This window comes from Zonotrichia leucophrys, chromosome 3 (assembly GCF_028769735.1).
Source record: "Zonotrichia leucophrys gambelii isolate GWCS_2022_RI chromosome 3, RI_Zleu_2.0, whole genome shotgun sequence".
NCBI classification, from domain to species: domain Eukaryota; kingdom Metazoa; phylum Chordata; class Aves; order Passeriformes; family Passerellidae; genus Zonotrichia; species Zonotrichia leucophrys.
In genome coordinates, this window is record NC_088172.1 from 79,646,270 (window position 1) to 79,671,026 (window position 24,757).

A 24,757-nucleotide genomic window follows, 5' to 3' on the forward strand; every position below is an offset into this window, starting at 1 on the left:
TGAATTTGATCAATTAGTTGAATACTGTAATAATCCTATTTCTCTCAATCTGCAAGAGTATCATAGAAATTCAATCCTATTTCAAAGATTTTTTTGTTTGTTTGTTTTTTAATCACAATATGCAGGTACCAAAGCAAAAAATGACATTTGTTTCAACAGACTTTGAATCAAAGTAAGGAGCATTTTTTCAACAGTACCTCTAAGGAGAAAGGGGAAAAAAAAAAAACACCTTAGAAAAGCAGCAGATGAAATAAATGGAGATGCCCATGACAGGTAAAAGTGTTTCCTTGAAAACTGGAATTACCAAAGTCTGCTTCCCTGCAAGTTTGGTATGAATGATGTCTAAGCACTTCTGAATCTTCCATAAAAGTCCTCCCTTCTCTACCAAGCCATTTATTTTTCACTGTGCTTGTAGGGACACAATCACCTTTGACACTTCACTTGCTCCATCACATTTGAAGTAAGCCAACAGGTTCCCAGAAGGAACAGTACCTTCTTCATTAGGAAGAAGAGACACAGACACAGAAAAATGAAACAGCTTTGGAGCTGTTTTCAAGGGGAGTGTGTGCTGGGGCATGAAGGAATTACATGCTAAAACCTTGAGAGGCAGGAGGCACAAACAACATGGATTTTGCACAGAATTTTTTTTTCCCAATCCATCTCAAGTTTTAATGAACTGTCATCACATTGGTTTTGAATAGTAAGTACCTGAGCATGAAGCATTTTTAGACCTCCTCAGGAATTCCTATATTTAGAACAGCACTGACAGAAAAATCCAGGAAGTTTCTGCTCAAACAGAAAGTTCTTTTGTCAAAATGCAAAGCTGAGTGGAAACACCTATTTATAACAAATTCAGTTCAAAAAGTCACACACTAGGTTTAGCCAAGATTACTCCAAAACTCTTTTGGAAAAAAGGCTAGGACAGAATGGGAAATAAATTTTTTTACAAAACTCTTCATTATTTTCAGAAACTTCCACGCAAAGTATATTTTTGTCAGAAAACTCTCATAGAAAGGGGAAAAAAAGTATTTCCTGTCCAGTTTTGGCATCTTGCCTTCCAGTGACCAATAATAACAGCCCAGTAAAAACAGAGCACAACACACAGGATCCAAGTGTTTCCTCCAGATGCACCTGCAGATGTTCCTTTGCCTCGAAGACGAGAGTCATCTCTCTACTAAACCTCATCTTTGCAGGATGACAATTTGAAATAAATACATTTAGTTACATCAACAGGATCTGATTTTCTCAGCATTTTTATTTCGTTCTATAAGTTATTCCACACAGAAGAGCGTTCTGCACGGAAAAAAAAGAAGACAAGAAGATTCTGTTTTAGCCACAGCTTGTGTATGATTGAAGGTGAGTCTAACAAAATTATGAAACTCAATTTCAAAACAAGAATACAAATGAGAAAGGCAGACTAAACTTTTAAAGGACCTGCATTTGCTGTTAAGCATGGAACACTATTATGTTTCCACTTCTACTATTGCTTCATTTCACTGTCATTGCGAATGCCTTTGGCGAACACAGCAAACTTTGCAATGTGCTGATAAATAATTTTATTAAGTTTCACCACAGTGATCCTTCCTGAAGATGCACAGTGAAAGGTGCCAGTCAAACTGTACTAGAACATCTTGCACTGGATTTATAAGAGTGGTTTTGCAGAGAGCCAAGAGGAAGCGTGCAGCTTTCAGCCGCACGACTGCTCAGCTCGGGCTCCTCCCATTCCTGATTCCTGGTTTGCAGAATACTGGGAAACAACAGAAGCAGAAACATGAATGGTTTGTTTAAAGTAAAACATCCTCCAGCAAGGAACTCCACTGGGTTATTAGGCTCAACAAGCAGCTGAGCACTGGAGTGTTATTGCATATGAAAGGATGAGACAGAAAGGCTCTCAGGCAAACACGAGAGGGGTGTAGAGCATTGAGAAACTACTGCAGTGCACAGAATCCTCTTCTTCCACAAACATCAACTGTGAAGCCTTCTTAAAACAATAGCAGATAGCAAAGGTTTGGGTGAATACTTTATGTCCTGCCCTATCGCTGCACAGCTGTTTCTGTACAGCTCTCCAGAGCGGTGTCTCTAAAAGCAGCAGCACCAAAAAACATGAAATGCTGTAGACCCTGAAGTGAGCCCATCTGCTGCATTCCTGGTCACCTTCACAGGTTTAAATAAAGCTCCCATCTAGAGCCTCAAGGTTGGGATTATCCTATTCTTAACCATACCCAAGGTAAATTAAGCAATAACTTAACAGGAATAATGGAAGTTGATTATTTAAAACATGATGTACATTTCTTACATAATTTTTTAAAAAGGTGAATATAGACAGACTTAAGCAAAATAAAAATGATCATGGCTGCATCCGCTGTTTGTTAAAGAACATGTGTCATACTGGAAGAAGAAAATGACAGGCTTATCTCCAGATACCACTAATAAACAATCACAGCTTCTCCATTTATAATTCTATGCAGTTGGCTAAAATCTAATGACACAGTGCATAAGAATTTTCAAGTATCTCACCAAGAAACTAATTAATTTATTTGGCTGTCATCAGCCAATATGTGGATTTCCTCAGTCACACCCAATAGCAGACAGTGTTAGTGAATGGATTCTCTGCCTCATTTGCTTCTTTTCCTTCTTCCAACTGACAGTGAGGAACACTCTGAACTACAAAAATACAAATCTTAAACACAGAATTAAAAATCACATGAGATTTACTAATTGTTCATTTAATCAGTAAGGGCCAAGGCAAGAAATTCTGTAAGATTTAAGTACATTGCATGTCAACAGGTAAGACACAGAAATTATATTTCAAACTACTAAGTCCGTATCGAAGTAAAACATTTTATGACTTCCTGTACTTGCTCAAAAATGAGTGAACAGTGGATGGGGGGTCCTTAAACAATATCTGTATGCTGGTTATGAAATCCAGTACCAAAATAACACAGAAGACTCAATTTTCCTCTACCACTATGGACAGTGTTCTAAGAGAAGTTGAAACTAAAGGTCACAGAGGATTTCATTCCTGTGTGGCTCAGTTTTTGTTCCATGCTGAATGTATCAGCAAGGGTGTCGTTTATAATGAAGGGGTTTTTTTAAATTGTTTGTTTTTGATGCCATGAGGAATTGGACTTGGACCACCAACAAATTTCACACAGGCCACCCAAGTATTAATCCCTCAGTATCAAAAGCAGAGGTTACTTTTTAAAGCTTTAAAATTTTGTGTTTCTCTACAGTGCTGATTGTAATTTAACACCACCAGAGATGCAAGAATTTTCCTGTAAATCAGAGCAGAGGAGTCCTGCATGAAAGCAAGGACTATTTAAAGACAAAACACAGAGCCATGATGGAATCCATGCATTGCAAACAAGGTTGACATCATGGTACAGTTCACCCCAGAGAGTGAGTTTTCCATGCCCCAGGCACATGCTCAACTGCCTTTTATCAGCACTATTAGTCATTAGCATGACAGCAATATAGGATGAAATCAGCATCCCTTACATGCCAGAGTTACCTTAAATGCCATCCAGCCACTGAAACACAGATGCCTGGAAAATTACTTGGAGCAATATTGAGCTTTTGCTTGTGCTAGTGCATTTTTCAATTGATGCAAACACATTAAGACAGTTAATCAATTACAAATCAAAATCCATTCCCTCTATTATTACTGAATGCAACTTTGTTCAGGTAAAAGCATTATGTTGAAATACTTGAACTGAGCATCAAGTGTATAAATTCTGAGTAACAAGAGCAAAACAAACTCCTTGGAGGAGTTTGCCCATTTCAGATATAAACCTCTATAGCTTTAAAAGATGTTTCAGCTATTTTCCTAATCAATTGCTCTCTTCTTCCAGAAGTTTCCAGGTAATGCAGTATGGAAATTTGACTGTCCATATTTTCCATTACAGTGATTAGCATATGGATAAAAGACTTGGCCAATCAGAGCTAATTTGATACTCTACACTAAAACCATAATGTGGAGTATTTTATAAAAAGAAAACAAAAATCAGCACCCTTTCGTTAAGCTACTCTTTCTCCTTATTTGTGTCACACAAATGAGACATGAGAAAATATTTAATTTGCAGCCCGTACATCAGCCACTTGCCCTGCATGGATGAGGATCATGGTGCTCAATCCTGAAAAGAGGTTCAGTCAGAATTTAATAGCTTTAAAATAAATCACTTTCATGTCAATATTATGGCATGGCTTTATTACCCAAACGTGACTTTTCTTCTCAAGGAGATCATGGATGAAGCACACCATGGGTTCCACTGCATCTCTGAAGTGACCAACACCAAAAAAGTCTGCCTAGGGCTGATCCTATGGGAAAATCCTGCATAGCAAATCTTTGTCATGGTCTTCAGCAGCAGCTGACAGATGAGGGTGTTGGATTACACTTTCTTCTGACTCAGAGATGGGGTAACTGAGAGGTGTTCTAAAAGCTTCTATTTTTAGAATAAAAACCAGAATCTGCACCAGCAGCTTTTCCTCAAAACAAACAGGGCAATTTGATGCATTTCTTTCATCTATGTGTGCAAATTCAAAAATTTGCATTTTAAAGTTTTTGCTCTGTAATTTAATATTATTCAGGGGTTTTGATTTAAGAGACCAGCTGAGAGCCCTCCTTTAGAGAACTGAACCCAGCCTCCAGTGCCCAGCTCCCAAAAAACAATTCTGCCTCATAATCTGCCATAGTTTGATGGCCTAAGGCAAAAATTAAAGAACTTTCTACTAGCCGGAGGCTCTCAAGAACTGCACTGAAAAAAGAGAAACAGAAATACCAACATTTCTAATTATATTTTCCTCCAGAATGAGAAAACCTCTTTCTTGTTAACAAGACAGATTTAAAAAGCTTCTGTCACGTATTATTTGGCACAGATGTAGCCGTTAGTTTTATGTTATCTTTTTCTTCTCAACACTTGACTGTCCAAGTTCAGGCTCCTATGGTGGGCATCATGACACTCTCTACTCCAACATGCTCCAGTCTCTTTGCATTCCTAGCTGCTTGGTCCATTTTTCACATATTTTATCCCTGGGACAGTCCTATTTAATAACAGTGCTCACATACAAACAGAACTGAGATGTGGGGTGAACTGATGTCTTGTCCAAATTCACAAATACTTTTTTTGCTGAGGAAGCTTCCCGAGGTCTGTATTCACTGACCAACTCAATAGTCTATAATATAATCCTCCCAGTCTGGCAGCATCTTTGAGCACATAAAACCAGATTTTCTAAAGGTGTAAAGCTTAAGCAACATATAAAGTGTACCATGATGATAAGAAATACCATAAAAATGCAATTATTGCCATGCAGAGGAAACCTTGGCTGCTATCCATATAAATGACATCAACAATAACAGCAGAAGGAATAAGACCATGGTATCAAGATTATATTTTATATAATATTTTAATTCTGAATTACATAACCTACTGTCCTGCAACTTGTTTGTAAGACCAGGTTTTTTATACCTCAAATAAGAGATGATGAAACACTGAAAACACCTTACATTATATTTTGCTGCATTGTCAAGTGGCTGCTTAAACTTTAGCAAGATTTTCACACTCCTTGCAAAAACAGTTAAGAATTTGCTTTGACTTTTTATTTAGTTTTTAAACAAGTATTCCTGTGCTTTTGGCACCAGCAACATAAAAATTACCACTAGGCCATAAGCAGAAATAGGAAGCATAAGCAAGTCTTACAAAATAGTCTTCTCCAGAAAGGTATTCAAATATTTTGATGTATCTGTCTTGAGACAGGCAATATTTAATAAAGGAAGCACTCATTTTGAATGCTTGTCACCAGTTGTGATGGAAATGCATGATGGACATGAGTTGCTTGGGTTTTTTTCATTCAGAAGATTAATGTGGTGGGGGAAACGAGGTGCAAAGTGAAGTTCTGTATTGTGTGCTGGTATTTAGGTGAGAACATCTGAAGCCAACCAAATTAATAACTGGATATTTTATGTACTTTACCATCTTCTACTTAGGAGGTAATATTTATTCTACCTAAGAATATTACACATAGGCTAAATGATAAGCTAGACTTAAAATGGCAGGTAACTTGGTCATTTGAACATAAAAAGAATTTATATTTACTCAGTAATAATAAATATACTAATGCAACCATTATCAAATATTATATATGCTTGATAAAACCGTAAAAAGAATCTTCATTTTTCTAATGCAATGTATCAAACACTAACATTTCCCAGGCACTCACAAGAAGCTTTTCAGTAATAAATTATTTCTTTAAATTACAAAACATACATATATGTGTATGCATGTGTTTATATACACACACACGTTTTTTTGCTGAAAAATTTAGTGTAAATTTTCTTCATATTTGCAATGTTAAGATTAATTTTTGGTTTTGTATTTGAGTGATCTTTTAACAAAAATATCTCCTATTGAGTATGTTTTTCCTATGGATTCTGTTTATCTTCTCAAAAGCAAAATGCACAAGTGGTATTTTGGATTGGCAGTTGCACACATCATTATTTCTACATAAAGGCCAATTTAGCCCTAGAACTTGTAATAAAACACAAACATTACAATTTGCAATGATTTTTTTTCCTGCTAAGGGTCAATTCCAAATAATAGACAGCCACAGTCTCTCTGCCACAGTAAAGTCATGACTTCTCCCCAGAGCAATTACATATTTCAGTGGTCTTTCCAAAACAAACCAGAGAGGAAAATCCATTCTGCACTTCAACCCATACTGTCATCTATGTAAGGACTTTTACTTATCCTAACTATAGCAAACTATAAAGAGCCCAGCAAGGAAGGATTTGCAGGAAATTACAGCTCCAAATACTGATCTCCAAGTAAGAATCAGTTTTGTCAGGGCAGGGAGTTGAGATTTTGGCCTGCCTGCATTTCTGGAGGCAAAGCTGGCAGGAAGTGGAAGGGGAAGCAACGCGCTTGGGGCTGGGATAAGCGCTCGGCAGGAAGCGAGGGAAGACGGTCACGGGCCAGCCAGCAAGATAATGAACACAATCCAACCTCACAGCAACAAGGAGAAAGAGAAGGTTGACTTTGATTTTTAGCTCCAAATTCAAACAATGGGATTAATGGCAGTCCGCTGTTTTCCTCCCATTGTACCAAGGCATAAAAGAAGCTTTGTTTGGTTTAGCGAGAGAAGGCACTGCTTGTATGCGCTGGGACCCAGAGCTGTGCATAACCAAGCCACACACAAAGAAGTACAGGACAAATCAAGGCTTTGGTGCCCATAACAGCTGGGATTTTCACAAGAACCTAAGTGAGTTAGGTGGCTATATCTCAGGTAAATTAAGGGACATAAGGAAAAAAACCTTATATTGACAATTATTTGTGAGGATAGGTGTTCACTTCAAAAGACTGTTTGCCTGACTGCTCCAACTTTTCCACTGGCTTCACTGGAAAGAGCCACCAACAATAGCGACCAAGTGAAAAAAGAAATAGAAAGGCATCTTTAAAAAATAATTTAAAAAGTCTTTCTTCACAATTACAGAGGTTTTGTGCCTGTTAGAAAACTACTGTCTAAAATGCTACTGCTTGCACAGCTACACAAAAGTAGCAGGAAATTTCCAAAAAGAGAACACTACAACAATCCTTTTAAACTGCAACTACATAAGCTTTAACAACACATTTATGTTCTGCTCATCTGTGATTAATGTACACCAACTGAAGTCCATCCTCAGCTGTTACTTGAAGAAAGACTACATGGGAAAAGAAGGAAAATATTTAGTTGGGTGCTATAAAAATAGGAAACTAGCAATAAAATTTATATCCTACTGAATTTAACAATGCCATTATTTAACTTTATTCTGAATAATCCTTAACAGAAACTTCCATTTTCTGACTAATTAAAAACCCCAACCATATGTCTCCCAGAAACAGAGAGAAGAATGAATAAAAGAAAACCCAACATCAATACCATAAAACTGAAGAAATATATTCCAGATGTCTAAAAGGCAGATCCTTTCCTTAGTCTCTCTAAAGTAGGTATGAAATTGGAAGGTTGGATTCTTTCCATGTTGTCTTCCAAGTATCTTATTGATGTAAAATTGTTTCTGTGGAACTGGGCTGCCTTCATTACAATCACAAAAGAAATGCTGTGTGCCTCATGCTATCCGAATTGTTCAGAGCGGAAATGCTACAATAATTTCAGTCTCAACTGTGCTATGGCAAATCCAACCCTCTTTCAGTCTTTCATGCAGTCATCCTCCTTTACCAGTAATGCTGGCAGTAGCAGTATTGTTAAAAGGAATCAGTATGAAACTATCATGTAAATACAACCTTGAGTGATGGTAGCTGTGACTTCAACAGCATCTGTATTCCTGATTTAGAAAAACAATTTGGTAACATGACAGTTCCATTTTAATACTTTATAGGGTTAAAAGAGTTTGGGCAAAGAAATTAAGAAGATGCAAGTTCTCAGATACAATTTTATAGCCTGTGTGTCTGCCATATACACAGCAAAGGAAAACTGCTTTGGCTACTCTTACTGTGTACTGAATTAGGAATCAGGAGTCTAGTTCCATAGGAAAAACAGTGTATGAACACTGCAGAGAAACTGTGTAGAATGTATTGTATAGTATTCATTTCACCAGGTTATTTGTTATTTTTAACCTAGCTTTTCACAAGGTTATTTGCAAATTACTTTCCTCCAAAGGCAGGAGCAATGCAATTAAATACTCTCCAATGCTTTCCATAGTTCTTTCTGTGTAGCTAAGCTGGCACAGAAGAAAGATGTTTGTATTCCCTACTCCAAATATTTCACTGAGTTCCTTTTCTCAGTTTGTCAGAAAACACTGTGCCTGACAACTGAAGTGGTCTGTCCTGTCAGAGACAAGAGTTCCAAAAAGCCTCAGAAACATGGGCTCGTGCTGTTTCACAGCTCATAGCCCAAGTCAGCCTTTCTGCTGCAATACAGAATTACAAAGCTGTAAGTAATGGTGCAAAGAAACAGAAACATGAAAAGCTGGACCACATCCTAATATGGCAAATGGTTTGGCTGCCCTGGTGGAAACTCTGTGAGTTCCATCAAAGACATCAAACAAGGTATCACTGCATGTGTGAAGTCTCCCTCCCCTTTTCCCAGTCAAAAAATTAGGAAAAGTACTTTAACAACATAGGATATTCTTACATAACTTAGTCAAACACTGAAGCATGGATAAGGGAAATGCTTAATCTACCTAAGGGAAGCTAAATAACTTTTAGTGAGGCGCACATTCTTCTGAAATAAATCACCCTGTCAAACCCTCCAAAGCAGTATCTTAACAAAATAAGAGATGAAATTTCTGGTACTGATTGTATCCCACAAGGACTAGAGGAATAAGTCAAATATTTGTTATATAAGTTAGATGTGCGACTTCCACTAAGTAGGCAAAATTTATGCTCTCTAATAATAAAGACCTGGAATGAAAGTGATTATTTAAAACAAAAGACACAAACCAAAACAACAAAACCCAAACAAACTATAATTAAAGATTTTAATCTTCAAATCCTGAAATCATTAGTTAGTAGAGTTTTCATAAAATCATAGAATCATTTAGATTCAAAAGGACCTTTAAGATGTTGCATCCAATCACTAAGCCAGCATTGTCAAGTCCACCATTAAACCACGTCCTTAAGTGCTACAGGTCTTTTAATACCTCCAGGGATTGTGACTCAACCACTTCCCTGGGCAGTTTATTTTGATGTACAAATTCTTCCTGATATCCAACCTAAACCTCCCCTAGCACAGAAACTTGAGTCAGTTTCTGTTTTGCTTTGATTTTGATAATTTAAAATCAGATCTGAAATCCAGGACACCACCACACACATTGGGGGGGGGGGGGGGAACCCCAAATATTATTCTTTATTAATAGTCTATTTGTTTCTGCCAAATTTAGAGTTTAACTACTGACTAATAACTCCTGCATTTGTACACAAAGTGCTGTATTGCGTAAAATGCTCTGAGAAAGGATTTTGAAAAAGGACTTGACTAAAATTTAATAACTACAGACAGCAAAAAGATTTTAACAATAATGAATCCTTAAAACACATCACACCTTCCCCAACCTAAAAATTTATTTACTAATATGAAACAGGGATAAATGCATTTTATTAACTGCAAGTTCATTACATCACCAAGTGTACTTTCTAGTCTTTCAATTAAGAGTGTGCAGTTAACTCAAGAGAAGATCTAAATCTAAATCTCAAGTCCTTTTCCAGTCTTAATAAAGCTCATTCTTTTAAGGACTACTTCTTATATTTGCAGCACAATAGACAGACACACTCCAGTTTTCCAGAGAAGTTTGTTAATGCACTGAAGAAACTTGCCCAAAATGAGGATGGCAGATGTACAAATCCCTTCAGTTATGGGGTTTAACCAAACAATTCCAGACTCAAAAATAATTTTATAAAAGAGGTTCATTATTTTTATTAATATTTTGCATTATCTTGCCTGAAGTACTGGATTTACACGCGTCTCAAAGTGTATTTAATAGAATAACTAAATATTTCTGTTCACTCCAAAAACTCTGAGCACACAAAAACTGCATGCTCTAAAACAAACATCTGCCATTGTGGATATCCACAAAATCTGCTACAACTATGGAGTGCGTACAAATGAATTATAGAAAAAAACTCTTAGAATTCTTTATAAACTTTAAACCTACTTTACTTAAGAAACACTTTATAGCATTTAAAAGTAAATAAAAACTTGTTTAGTCCACAAACTGTTCTAAAACCAAAGTCAATCAGATATTGAAACTCAAGTTGTAGTTGAAAAATTAAAATAACTCCTCATTATTTAAATTTTACTCCCTGTGTTTGCAGCCAATGAGACCTTTTTATTCCTCTTTTTTCTCTGTTCAGCAGGTATGATGTGTGATTCTCATGCTGACATTTACAAAGCACTGAAATGTTTGTGATCTCTGCTTCTGAATATAACATTAAATATAATGCTAATTGCACATGTGGCTGTGCACTGCTGGTTTACTTAGTCAACTGAAATGCAAAGGATTATTTTTGTAAAACTAAGAACTCATCCGTGAGGCAAAGCATTAAACCTGATCCTAAAATTCTGACCTCTGCTTATGGAGCCCTCTTTAGATGAGAAGACAGTTCCACAGGAGATAAACTGATTTTTACCAAGCCCCAAACTAAGTCCTGACACAGGATTAGCAGGAGAACTGGACTGGTAGATGGGCACTCTTTCAAACAGAACACAGGACGGTTTCAGGTCTTTATCACACTATAGTTAACTATTACACCTATTATATCTAGGATTTGAGACCAAAGTCTGAAAGTGATTTTACATTCACACAGTTTCATTTTTCTGAAGTCTAAAAAGGAAAATAAGTTCTTTCTTCCTTTTTTTGCCTTATGGTATTGCTGTGCAAATGTAAACGATTACATTGCTCTGAAAAGGAGAAGTAAAGCTGCTTCCAGCATTTAGGCAGAGGTGAACAAATACCCTGGGTCACTTTCATCTACTACAGAACATTCATGAATTGCAGTGGAAGATGTTTCCTTTAAATAGCCCCATTCACAGCACAGCAGACTTCCATGGTGAAGTTAAAAAATGCTGTATTGAAGGTTTTTTGAAAAGACTGAGTCTAATAAGGAAGGAAAATACATGCTTCAAAATTCACTGGAAAGATCCAGTTTCCAGGTACTGATCTGGGAATTAGAAACAAAAAATGAGTATTTCTCAGTGTTCCTTTACAATACTGTAATATAAATAAGATTTTTTTTCTTTTAATCTCCTCTGTCTTGGAGGATGAAGCCTCACTGGTGCAACCTGGAGTTATTAAAATTCCTCAGATTTATTCAGGTTGAGTATTTTGACCTAGATGTTGATATTATTTGACCATTTATCAATGCTTAAGCTTAGAGTGTGTGCATGTGTGTAGATGTTACAGAAGCATAGTTTCTCAGAAATATACCTCATCCTTACTACACAGGAATTCAGGGATCTACACAGCATGCAATAACTACAAGTCTAAAGTATCTGGCAGCTTGTCTGCTAAAGCTGTTAGTACACATTAAAATCTATATTTTACATTATTCCTGACATCTGTCATATATAATTAACTTTTTTGATCAGTACATGGAAGACATATGGCAGAAATAACGGAAGACAACTAAATATAATAAAATTTAAAAAAAAAAGACGAAGTAGCAGGCAGGGCTTAGAGTATTCATCTCAGCTTGCTGTACTGCCCGTAGTATAGCCCTTCTAAAAATTCAGACAAATATTGAGAGGGCTTAATCTTCCTTTTTAGACTTTGCAACTTCTTTTTAAAAACTCTAACTTGCAAGTGATGCAAGGTTTACTCAGTCCTTTTTTAATTCCAGAGACTGCCTTTTACAGAGGCAAAATAATTTTTCCCACCACAGGAACAGACTGTTCATGAAAATCCTCACGTAGTTTAACCTTTCAAGACGATACTTAAAGAACACAGATCTTGGACACTCCAGCTGTTTATATGACTAAAATTTATATTTTAAAAACAGTAGTAGATTTTCAGGCTATGCTCAAGGCAATAGACATTTGGTTGATGATACTCACAGAACAAGTAAGTTTTCATAATCAAACTGATGCATGGAATAGCCAGGAACATGGCCAGACCTGTCTTGAATGTGTGTATTTCCTTATTTATCCACCCCTGATTGATTAATCAGAATAGATTACGCCAAGACATTTTACCTCAATTACTCTAACAATAAACAGGTTTCATTATTGTTGGGAAAGAAGGGTGAAGAGGGAAAAGATCTATTCAGAGCATATTACTGCACCAGCAAAAGTGCAGAGTAAAACACTAACAAATCATAAGAGTAGAGGTTATGCATTTTATGAAGCACAACAACAACAAAAAAAACCAACGCAAAATTCTAATATTATATGCATTTTCCACATCACATCATGGTATGCAGTGAGCGTTGGACTCACTCATGTTGTGGCTTCTTTATGAAAAGCTAGCCACACACAAATTTCAAAAAATATGAAAAAATATATTTCCATTTCAAAACTTGCTACTAGTTGATGTTTCATTTATGTATGAAAACACCACTATAGCTTTCAGTGTGATACATTTCTCCAGTTTTCTTCAAAAAACACACTAGGCATAGGCAGCTATAAAATTAAACATTCCTATTCCAAAGGCCCTGCATGATTTTGTTAAAAAAACGCAAAACCCAACATATGGAAATCAGAGCTTTTACTACATAAATAGATAAGAGAGCGGCAGCAGTTGGGAACATGGCATGTATACGAGTTTCAATCCTTTTTCAGCCTAACACAGTTTTCCTTAAGCAAGTACAAACTCTTCCAGTACAATATGAAGGTGCCTTTAAGCCAAATTTTCTATCTGTGTCTTGCTCCCTGCAAAGCATTTATTTTGGCAAGTGGCAAAAAGTCTGCCAAGGAAAGGTTGCTGATCTTTGCCTGAAAAGCTCGAGCCAGCTTTATACACAGCAAGGGCTTAGTACAAACACACAATGCTCACCAGATGTTCAATCAGCTAACTGGATACAATCCAAGGGATGGCTATAAATCCATGGAGAGATGTTCCTTATGAAGGCATTTGCCACACAAAGTTAAATTTATATAAGCACCCTTTGGAGAAGCTCTACACTGAGCAGTGCAGTTTAAAAGGCTCATGCACTAACAGACTGAACTGTCACCAAGAGCTGATTTGTGTGTGCACAGATAGCTTTAAAAGGAAATTTGGGGTTCAACTGTTCATGGTTCAACTGAGTTAACCTGTAAGGTTCATTTTCCCAAATAAATGCCCTAAGTGTCATTAGTCAAGTCAGTGTCAACTGGCAAGAGTCAAAAACCTAACATGGACTCAGACTTATTTCACAGTTCCTCTTCTCAGGAACTTTCCATTTTCTGTCACTCAGGTAACAACACAAAAATATCTGCTCTCAGATGCTGTGCTACCAACAGATAAAATTTTGTCTCAGAAGAAATTCATCACCTACTGCACCAACAAGCAAATGCACACCAGAGTCAGGTATTGCACTTATCTCCTGACATTAACATATTCTACCAGATTGGGGGAAATAAGAGATTTATTTAGCATGGTTCATTTGAGATGAGAAAGTTGCTCTGACTGAGCAATGCAACCTACAAATCTCCATATTAATATAAATGCAATTCTTGGGAAGTGTTTTTAGTGGGTTTTTAGTTCCGTTGGTTGGCTTAAACTAAAAAAAAAAAAAAATCAAACTAGAAACTATGTGGATGGTTAAAGATTCCTTATAGTTGTAAAAAAAAAAAGTCATAAAAGATTAATAATTTCAAAAAAGACTGAAAAAATAATTTCATTTTTGTAATAAGCACCCACACATCAGCACTGATGTATTTTAGGTTTAAACCAAGTAAGACTCAAGAGAAAAAGCATATTAGTAGCAGCTTTGCATTATCCCTCCTAAGAAAAGAAAATAAAGGCATAGCAGAAGGAGAAAACTTGCAAATCCATTTGTTTTTTGTTTCTTTGATTTTAACCTTTCCCTCAGTAATAGTTTGAATGAGTGCTGATCGTATAATGAAGAAATGAAAACCTGAATGGGGAAAAAAAGTAATTCCCCAAACTGTCTACATAAAACCAAAGCTTCGAAGGAAATAGGTTCACAATTGATATACTACATAAGGAATTTTGAATAGGAAGATTATGGTTAAGTTTGTTGTTGTTCAGTTTATTGTTGTTTTTCTCCTAAAACAGGGAAGCCAGCAGAAGGAAAGCCAAAAAAGTCAGTGTAGCACTCTACCTTTATCCAAGCTATGAATAAAACTAATACCTTTGGGTTGAAGTCTCTCTTACTGAGACTGAACAGAGCAGAGCAACCAACACGTGCCTGGTTTTTCTGGATGTTTTGCTTCACAATAGGAAGAGAGAAAAGCTATACAATACAATATTGACACTTCCAACCCTCTATGTCCCTGAGCACACAATATTCCCAAGAACTTCCAGGGGAAGCTGCATTTGTAGAAGAGCTCTAACTTGCAAACCTACATGAGTCAAGGGACTGAAGACAAAAACCACTCAGTCAGCACTGCCAGTTCACCACTGTCCTGTTTACATAGTTTATGATTATTTTAACTCCCAGCAAAAGCCCCAGCCTTGAGTCTAAAAATGTAATGTTCAGGTGGCTTGCTGAGTCTTAGTAAATAGTTTCCCAAACATTATCCTTACTTCACAGACACTTTACATTGTACCACTGGAAGACTGCTTGCCCCAGTGCCACAACAGATCTTTTTGTGCAGATCCTTTCTGCTTCACCTACAGCTCTGGAAAAGCTACAGAGGCTACTTATGTCCCCCCTGAGAGATCCATACTCTGACTGAACCACTGACTCTCCCCAAACTCCCTAGGGGTCTGCCTAGGACATTTCCAACACTCAGCTTCTTCTCAAACACTAACATACAGAGAAGAGAAAGGATGTGCACAATTTGAATGCTCAATCAAATTCTGGGGAGCAAAACAAGAGATGACATTTTTAATAGTGAATCTATAATGCCTGCGACTCTTTTTCCATGTACTGACTGTAAGTTACCTTACAGTTATTAAGGTTATTAAAAAAAAGGTTCTTCATCCATAAATTTGGAATAAACCTGAGAATTCTTTCACTGCCTGTTCAGCGCCCCAAGATCAGCAGCTGATGGCTACAAGGAACTGACAAACAAGCAGCCTGTCAAAGTTGTATTTGCAATAGAAGATATTAGTGAAAAAAACACTACTCTTCCCTAACACAAATTCCTGAAACAACCCAGCAAAAATGCTCCCTGATTCAGACTTTGAGATTTCTGATTAAGCACCTTCCACTATTCTCTGTTCAAACAGTGCCTGGCACAACAAGATCTTATTCACTGAGCCCTTATAGCACAAGAAGCATAATTAATGATGACAATGACAACTACAAGTACTTCAAGGAAAAGCACTGGCAAAGAGATACATAAGGAATTGTAGAGAAAGTTTGTATCCTGTGGGATATTTTCTATAAACAGATTTTTGCAAAAGGATGCTACAACACGGAACAGAAATGCAGTTTTTCTTGCTGTATCAATTCTACCGAAGTTGAATTGCCTGAAACAAATCGTCTGGATATTTTAATTAACAAGCTGTATCTATGTTACAGATCTATCAAGTATGGGACACAAAAATGACATTAAGAATCGTTCACTGCTTCTACGAATACTTTTTTTTATTCAGACATTCTCTCCTGACATCCCAATCAACAATAACCATATTTGCAAACCTGAGAGCCTAATGAACTAGAAGAACTGGAAAACTTCCTACAAATTCATATATTTTGAATGACATGTTAAATACATAACTTGTGTTGAATTCTAAGGATTTTTTTTTTTTGCTATTTCAATGAAAAAAGGCCAGAAAAAAATGTAAACAAAATATTTTCCATTCACAAAATACCATGACTTCAGCTAGCAAGCTTTATTGTAAAATATCACCTTATGTTCTTCATCTTGGGCAACTTTAGTATCTTACAAGCAGATGAATCTGAAGATGAATGTATTAGAAGCTGTGGTATTTTATTGCAATTCATCTGCCCACTCAATAATGGGCAATCTGTGATTGTACAGAAGGACAATGCCAGAATGCAAATCGGAACATCTAACAATGATAAATAATCATTACAACTGATTAGACATAGAACATAGAAAAAGCGTTTTTAATAGTTCTTAAATTTGTATTACATGTTACCTATCATAAACACAGTTAAGAAAAAAAACTAGCATGTCAAGGTCACTTTGAAGGTGTCCACAGTTGATTTAATATTGACATATTTCAAATAGTAACTTAATACTTAAGTTGGCAGAAAGTACTGCAAGTAACTGTCTGTTTGTATCCCACACAAACCCGTAATTTCAAAGAAAAAAAAAACCCTCAATGACAAATGCAGCAGGCAGGTCACAAGCTGTTAAATATAGCAGCACCTGTCTTTCAGTAGGTATAAAACTGACTTTGCTGAAAATGTTTTTAATCATTCCTCAGGCAATTTACCTCTCTTATTCATTTGTGGGCCATCTGTTACTCCAGTTTGTAAATCAAATCATTGCATCACTGTATTAGTTAAGTTTTAAACTTCAGTCTGCATTTAATCAGCTACACTGGAGGTCTTATGTATTTCTCAAATAATTCAAAAATCTTTGCTCACAAAGCTCTGTAAGAACTAAAAGAAAAGGAATGAAAAAAATAGATGTAAAGACACTGCCAAAGCATGTCAATAACAAAGTTAGTGAGTGCACTTCAGTACAGAAATAGTGCATATGATACAGCAACACTGAATTAATATAGAAAATCAATATGACCTTGCACAACAAGCAGCACTGAAGGAATGAATAAGGCAGCAAATCTTGCAGATCCTCCTGTTCACTGACAGGCTGAGACACAGACACATCCTTCTCCATAGCCCAGGCAGAAGTTCAAGATACAAGACTGAAAACCTGTGCAGCCACAAGTTCCAATTTGCAAAGGAAGAGAATAAATGCAATGGATCTTTTCCAAGCTAATTCCTTTTTTACAAACATCAGCCCACTATAAACTTTGTTTTTCTTATAACTGCATACATAAAGGGGTCACCAAATGTTTACTTAACAGCAGACTTGAGTGATTACATGCTTTGCAAGACTGACAAACTATTCTGGTAGAATAACAACTGCAGCCACCCACATTTTGATTTGGTTTCCCAAAAGCAAGCTATCAGAAATGCTTAAAGATGCTATGTGCTTGCATATGTCACAGTACATATCTACGTACCAAATTCCAACAAATCTATGTAACAAATTCCAGCTCATCCTGTTGGTGTGTCAGGTTCTGAGAAGCCACATTTGCTTGTTTGACCAAAGCGGTTTGTTTTTGAAATATCCCTTAAAGTTCTGGGCAGGCAGTTCCCTAAGCACTTAAAAACACTTAAAGAAACCCAACCATATTAATTTTTTTAAAAATTATAAATAGAACTTTATTGATTAACTGTTGCAGTTAACTGCTCCTGAGTAATTGCTGCAGTTATTTCAGACACCTTAGTGCATGTCTACATTTGGGAAGGTTCCACTGGTACAGCTGCTTCCATTCACAGGAAACCAATATAGATTTACTCTAAAGGCACAGACCCCTTTTAAATAAAGTCAGCCTACAGAAGGTAAATAACCCTGCAGATCAGTTTTGGCAAAGGAAGTGTAAAGATGTGACTCACAGGTGTTACAGAAATACTGCTTACCTAGCTTCCAATGAAGAATTAAAAAGACTTACTTTAAGAGCTGTTTTCTCACCCTCTTCCTATGTCAACATCACCAAAATGGTAAATTATTTTGCAGAACTGGTTTGGGAGCACAATCTGGAAACCTTCATGTTTTAGCAGAAAAATTTAAATCCTAACTTTTGAGAACATCACCTTCTGTGTGAAAAACAGTTTATTTAGCATTTTCTTTTCAGTATGTGGGCTGGATAGTTCCTACTACAGAATTTACAGAAGATTGCTAAAATAAATAGTTACTCACCATCCCTATCTGTACAGAAACAAACATTCAGAAACTATAAGGAGTTTCCAAAACAGGATAAGTGTAAAAAGATGATGATAAAAACACTCCTCTTGGGTTTGTTGTTGTTGTTGTAAGGGCTTTTCACATAGCTTGCTTTCCACTTCTCAGACTTTAGCATTTTTGTTTTTCAATCTTTTTCTGCTTTAAAGATTAGAACTGAATGGAAGCAAGTTCTAGAAAATTATTTTTTCAGAACAAAACTAAACTCCCTGAAATTTGAACAATCCATTGGAAATTTCAAGTCACACAGCCAGCAACTCCACTGTTCTTTCTCTAGCTCCATGTAAAAATTGTGGCCAGATGCTGATATTGATATGCTAGGGTGGCTCTCAACAAGTCTGTCTCTGCCTAGGGAAAGGCAGAAATTTCCCTTACCTGCCTTTGCAATCAGCCAGATTTCCATCTGTTCTGCACACCTAAGCCACAGAAGCCCATGAATGATTCAGCTCAGACAAGGGGGAGAGGAGGAACAGGAATCATGTGCTTTTGTTGAGGAAGCCAGCTTATAACAATGAACTGTTTTCATTGTTTTGCCATACAAATGCAAATAGTGCAGAGGGATAAGCAATCTGACAGCTGGGACTAAGTGGCAATTGGATTTTAAGAGGTATATGGTAGCAACATAAGCTTACTTTCAATTTATATACCAATTTACTCACATAAAGGCTTGCTTGGAAAATTAGGACTTTTTCCTTTTAGAGGCAGTATGGTAGAGAACGATGCTCTTTGTCCATATTAATGGATTGAACTAATCTTAAGTCAATTATACCAAAAGAGAAATTAGATATCTGTCTGAAAAAGCCTCTAGAAGTGTCAAATAACTGAAGCTACATTACTGACTGCTGGTATCTAGAAACCTGCTTATATAACATTGGAGAAACAAGTCCAATTCTCAGTACATGGCATTACAAGACAAGAGTGGTTGGTGAGTATATAGTGTATTTTTACAAGAAACACACAACTTGATTGCTTCCTTCAGTTAAAATTGTTTCTATGAGTATTTCTATTTTCATAAATTGCCAATTTTCCCCCTCCAAAATTCCAGGTGGAAGAGCGATGCCCATTTGTGCATCGGGAAAAGAATACTATGTACTCTTGCTACTCACAGTGACAACTGGATTGCAAAAAACAAGAGCCTGGTTCAGAAATATGGCCAAGAGCAACAATCACTTTAACCAACCCATGCCACTCAAAAGTGATGCACCTACTATAACTTCAGATTCCTCTAATATTCAAGAAATACAGATTAACTACAATGAACTAGCACACTGAAAATCATAAAATACCTCACACATTCATTATCTTTACCTACACATACATAAAATGAAAGAGGTATTTTTGAAACATGTAGAATAAGCTACATCCCTTGTGATCTAGATGTTTCCATTCACTACACAAGTTGTTATTCACATAGTTGTTATGTTAAACTACGTGTTTCAATAACATCACTAAATATCCAAAATTATTTACCTCTAATAAAACCATTCAACAATAACATCTCATAGTATCGCTTATAATGCTATAAAAATGGTTTGCAAACAGTTGTACAAACTTAGTCCACTTTTCTTTGTGAGTAAAACTGGAACCCTCCTAGAGAACTTTGCAGTACTTCTACTCAACACTTTTACAAGCGGGAAAGCTTAAAAATATACAAGTTCTGCTGTACTTTGTAAGTGCACCAACTTCACCTCAAATACATGTCACAGCATATGCTGCAGTTGAGACAGCCACAATACAGAATATCACCACGCAACATCATAATGCTTCAACCCATACAGAGTAATACCTTACCACCTCAGAAAGCTGCATGCACTCATCCTCCTTGTTCTTCAGCCCAGCATTTTACATCCCTCATGCTTATGCATTGCCCCTGTGTGCCCTCTGCTCCCTTTGTGGCTGGTCAGTGCCCCTGGGCACTCCATGGCTCGCTGCTGTCAGTGCTGCTCACAGCTGTGCCCATTGGGGATGAGGCTGGGCCCAGCTCACCCCAATTACCACAAACTGTGTGCCTACAACCAAATGCTCTTGGTCCTCCCAAGGCCTCCCCAAAAGCATTTCATAAGCTGTTTTCCCTCACTGGCCGGTCTCCATTTATGTGTTCCCCTCCAACGCTACTGTAGTGACACAAATTTCTTTCCAAGTACCTTTCAAGTGTTACAGGGTAATGCACCACATAATAAAGGAGGCATTAGGATAGCCATTTTTTACTTTCCTGTGTAAAAGGTTAGAGAGTTTTAAAGCACTTTTGAAGAACCACATAACACCATTCTTCCTGCCCTCTGACAGTCTGACACACTTGAATGCATCTTGGGATGAAACAGTAACAGCAGGCTCAGCTGGGTAGCAATTAGCTATCAGAGGAAGTTTGGAAGAACATCTACCTGCCTTATGACAGTCACGCCAATGCCTTTCATCACATTTCAGATGATCACTGTCATGCCAGTCAGAAATATATGTGGAAACTATTATTTAATTGATATTTTCTTCAATATGCAAGAAGAAAAAATGGTAGAGCACATTTTAGGTAGATACAAAAAGAGGCTATAAGATAAAGTTTAAAATTCAGGATTTATAGCAATATGTGTTTTTGCAAGCTACTGCTAGTAGCTGGTCAGAGTGCAGCAATTCATTACAAAGAACAGAAAGATAAACATGCTTTTCCACCGTTTCTCCACTGTGCCAGGCAAAATAATTTAATTTCATAGCATTTTGGTTTCAACTCTTGTCAAGGTTCATGTGAATCTTCTTTATGTACTGTGAACTGATGATAACCTCATTTCAGTGAACTCCATGAGCTACTGGGGGAAGCTGATCAAAGCTGATTGCTGGACATAATTTAAGATAATCAATCATCTAGGCCATTTTGGCAGATCAGGCTGTCACCAAGTGCATGACTGAGGCACACAGATTTGCTTCTTCATAAATTATCTCATTCCTACCATATACCACTTGACTGTTTAAAATAAGCAGCAGAAAAATTATTTTTAGAATTTTTCTTAAGAATGTAATAAATACTTCTCTTCCATATTTGGGTCATTTTCCAACATGCAACCGTTGTGCCATAAAAATGAAAACATCTCATATAATGACAACATTCTGGTCATTACTTTAGTTGAAATAGAAAAATACCAAATATTAGAATAATTTAAAAAGCAAATAAATTCCTGTCCCTTATTTTTTGACATCTTATCCTTTTCTACCTACATAATTGTTCTGTTCTTCCAAAACCTAAAAAATTTGGAAGTTTCCTCTGGAAATTAGTACTACTAAGTATGATCATTTCATTATGGTCATTTTAGCTGGTATCGTTACCATCAGTGCTTAACAGGGTAAGATGAAGTGCAATTTGCTTATTGACTCAAAATGTGTTCATTTCAACTTGAGTTAATCCAGATTTGAGGGTATCAGCACACACCACTTCTAGTACTTTCACTGCAGAGACCCTTGGAGATTCCATTCACAAAAGAGTAAGATAAAATATTGAAAGTCCCTACCTTCACCTGACGATCCTGAAAGGTCTATGATGACATACACTCTCCCTTCTGGCTCCAAGTCAATCTGTAATCAAGAAGAGAAAAAGAAAAAGAAAAAAAATCATACTTAGAATGCCTCCCAAAGTAAGCAACTGAGATGCAGGAAACCAGAAGTTTCCAAACCTCTCAAAGTCAAGGTGTAAGCAGGACACATCCTGCACCAATAGAGCCTCCTTTTGCAAAGAGGTGTTGAGAACCCTGCAGCCTCACTGGAATAAAAAAGAAGTGTGCACACTTGGAAAGTTTGAGCTCAGTGAATTTTACATTTCAAACATTTAATGTACTGTTCCAACATACATTTGCACCACTATTTTCAAGAAAGTCAAAAAGTGCCACAATTGAGCAACTTTCTTTACTGTTATTTATACCGAGCCCAGATACAAAAATGTGGAAAACAACACTGTGACAGCAAGACTGATCAGCTCTGGTCACAGAACAGGGGAAATGAACACACAGAGCTCATACAGCCGGTTAACACGTGTTTATAATGCCCCTTTTGTGTCCCCACTGGGAGAAAGAAATACATGCTTTATCCTCTTTTTCTGAAACACAAAATTTGTTTATTTCTGCACCATTCTGGTGGATTTTAAGGAGTCTTTACCCATGAGGAGATCACTTTCACTCAGCATGAAATACAGGTGCTCAGCGTCAAGCTGCTGTACTTCCAAGATATCACAGTCTATGAGAATAAGCTCTGGTTCAGGCATCACAAAGAAGAGCTTATTACAGATCTTCCTGTATTTCATCACAAGTTTCATCAGTAAATCTAAATATTGCTGGATTTGAGTATCTTAATGGTACACAATAAATTAAAAACTATTTTTGCTGCCACACATCTCTGAAAAATAAAACTGTAACTAAAACATTGTGTACTCAGTAGCTCACTCTAACACAGCAGTTGCTGTCACATGATTTCAGAGCCTGAGTGACGTGATGTTCTGTATGTCGATACTGTATTTTCAATCTGTTTTAGTAGGAAAACCACACAGGTAAGATTGCAAGGGACCTTGTGTGCCAGTTCCTGCCTTGGAACCCAGGAAATTCCTCTGGCTGCCATGGAGGACGCAAGACCCTGTCATGGGGGCTCAGAGAGCTTGGCACAGAGCCCAAGACCCCTGTGCCTTTGATTTACCCCTAGGTAAAAACAATTACCAACCTTATATGAAGAATTACAAGCCATGAAAGTTTAAGTAGAATGATAGTGAATTTATCACAGGGTAAAAGAATAGATTTTTTGGGGTATTTAGAATGGGGGTTCAGGGGGCAAGATGGAGGAATCTGGGCATGTGCAGCCTTTCTCCTTCTTGGCCTCCATCTTCTGCTGTGATGTTGGCACTTTTGGATTGTTTAGAGTAGAAGCTCACTGTCTAACATAGGTGATAGGTACTGGAAAGTAATTGTAAACACTGTACACGTAGTTTTTAGTATAAAAAGACAACACCGCCCGGGGGGCAGGCTGAGTGCCTCTGACTGTCCTGCTGAGAGGACCTCGGCTGGACAGGAGAAAAAATTTTATAGATAAGGAACAATAAACAACTTTGAGACTGAGAAATGAAGAGCTCTGACTCCTCCTTTGACCACTGGGCTGGGAAAAGAGTGAGTAAATGAGGGGACGTGATGCAAGCTCCTCCTCCACTGAGCACTGTTCTCCAAGAGAGGGCTGGGAGAAGAGTTCACAGGTCCTGCTGATGTCATCGGAACAACGGATCAAGCAAATGATCTCAGCAGCTGTATTGTAAATAGAGCAGGCAGGAAATAATGCTAGCAAGGCCAGGGGTTGCTCAAGGGAGAGGAAAATGAAAGCGTGGGTGTCTGGTTTTTTATAAATAATAGTATTGAATATCCAAAAAAGTCATTTTTAACAATTCCTGAATTGGCAGCATGAGTTTTGTGAGGGAGTTTTTGGGGAGTTTTTGACTTTTTGCGTTTTGTTTTAAATAAAGCTGCTGATCTTGAAATACTGCTCCTCTCCCTTTGCCAGTTTTAAATAAGAAAAATATTAGAAGATCAGAAGCACAGGTGCATGAATAGACTTTGATGTCTATGCTGAGGGAGGCTTTTGAAAAACTGCTATAGCACTCAACAGATGGCTGTATTAAAGACAGACATGTCTAATGCTCTGTTTGTATCAGCGCTATACACTGTTTGCTTAAGCTTTCAGTAAAATACTTTATGCAGTTCAAATCCCAGAGTGCACGCACACACATAAACCCTCAACATCATCCCCGCAGAACAATTGGGCATCTGGACAAGTTACTGACCACCATCAAAAAATCTCAGTTCTGCCCCTTTAATTACAAACAACAAACAGCATTAGAAGAAACTCAGGAAAAAGACTGGAGGCCTGAAACCAAGTTTCTATTACCCAGCAAGTGGACTATTTCAATTTACATTTTATTAGAAATGATGCTTAGTAACTTTGAATTGGAAATTTTGCTGATGCTCTAAGAAAAATGAACTATCTATAAAAGAAAGTCTTTTATAAAGAAAGCCTGTTTCAGTGTTCATATGTTCAAATGCCAGTAAGAATGAAATGGACATATTCTTATTTTCAGATTTATGAAACACCCACATTTCATTTCAGTGACACTGACAGTCTTATCAGTCATGTGAATTAGTACTTTTGCCAGAAGCCAGGAGGTCAGCTGACCCTACATCAGAAATGAACACCCCAACAAAAGCAGAATCCC

The 24,757-nt window shown here is 37.1% G+C and overlaps 1 protein-coding gene across 3 annotated transcripts in view; it reads right to left on the reverse strand.

Moving 5' to 3' along the window:
* PRKCE (protein kinase C epsilon) overlaps positions 1–24,757 on the reverse strand; it is a 288,523-nt gene that overhangs the window by 165,350 nt on the left and 98,416 nt on the right. For all 3 annotated transcript variants that reach the window (XM_064708954.1, XM_064708955.1, XM_064708956.1), the window contains exon 2: positions 22,029–22,092. In XM_064708954.1, the coding sequence (XP_064565024.1) occupies positions 22,029–22,092 (64 nt within the window). The remainder of the gene's footprint in view (positions 1–22,028; positions 22,093–24,757) is intronic.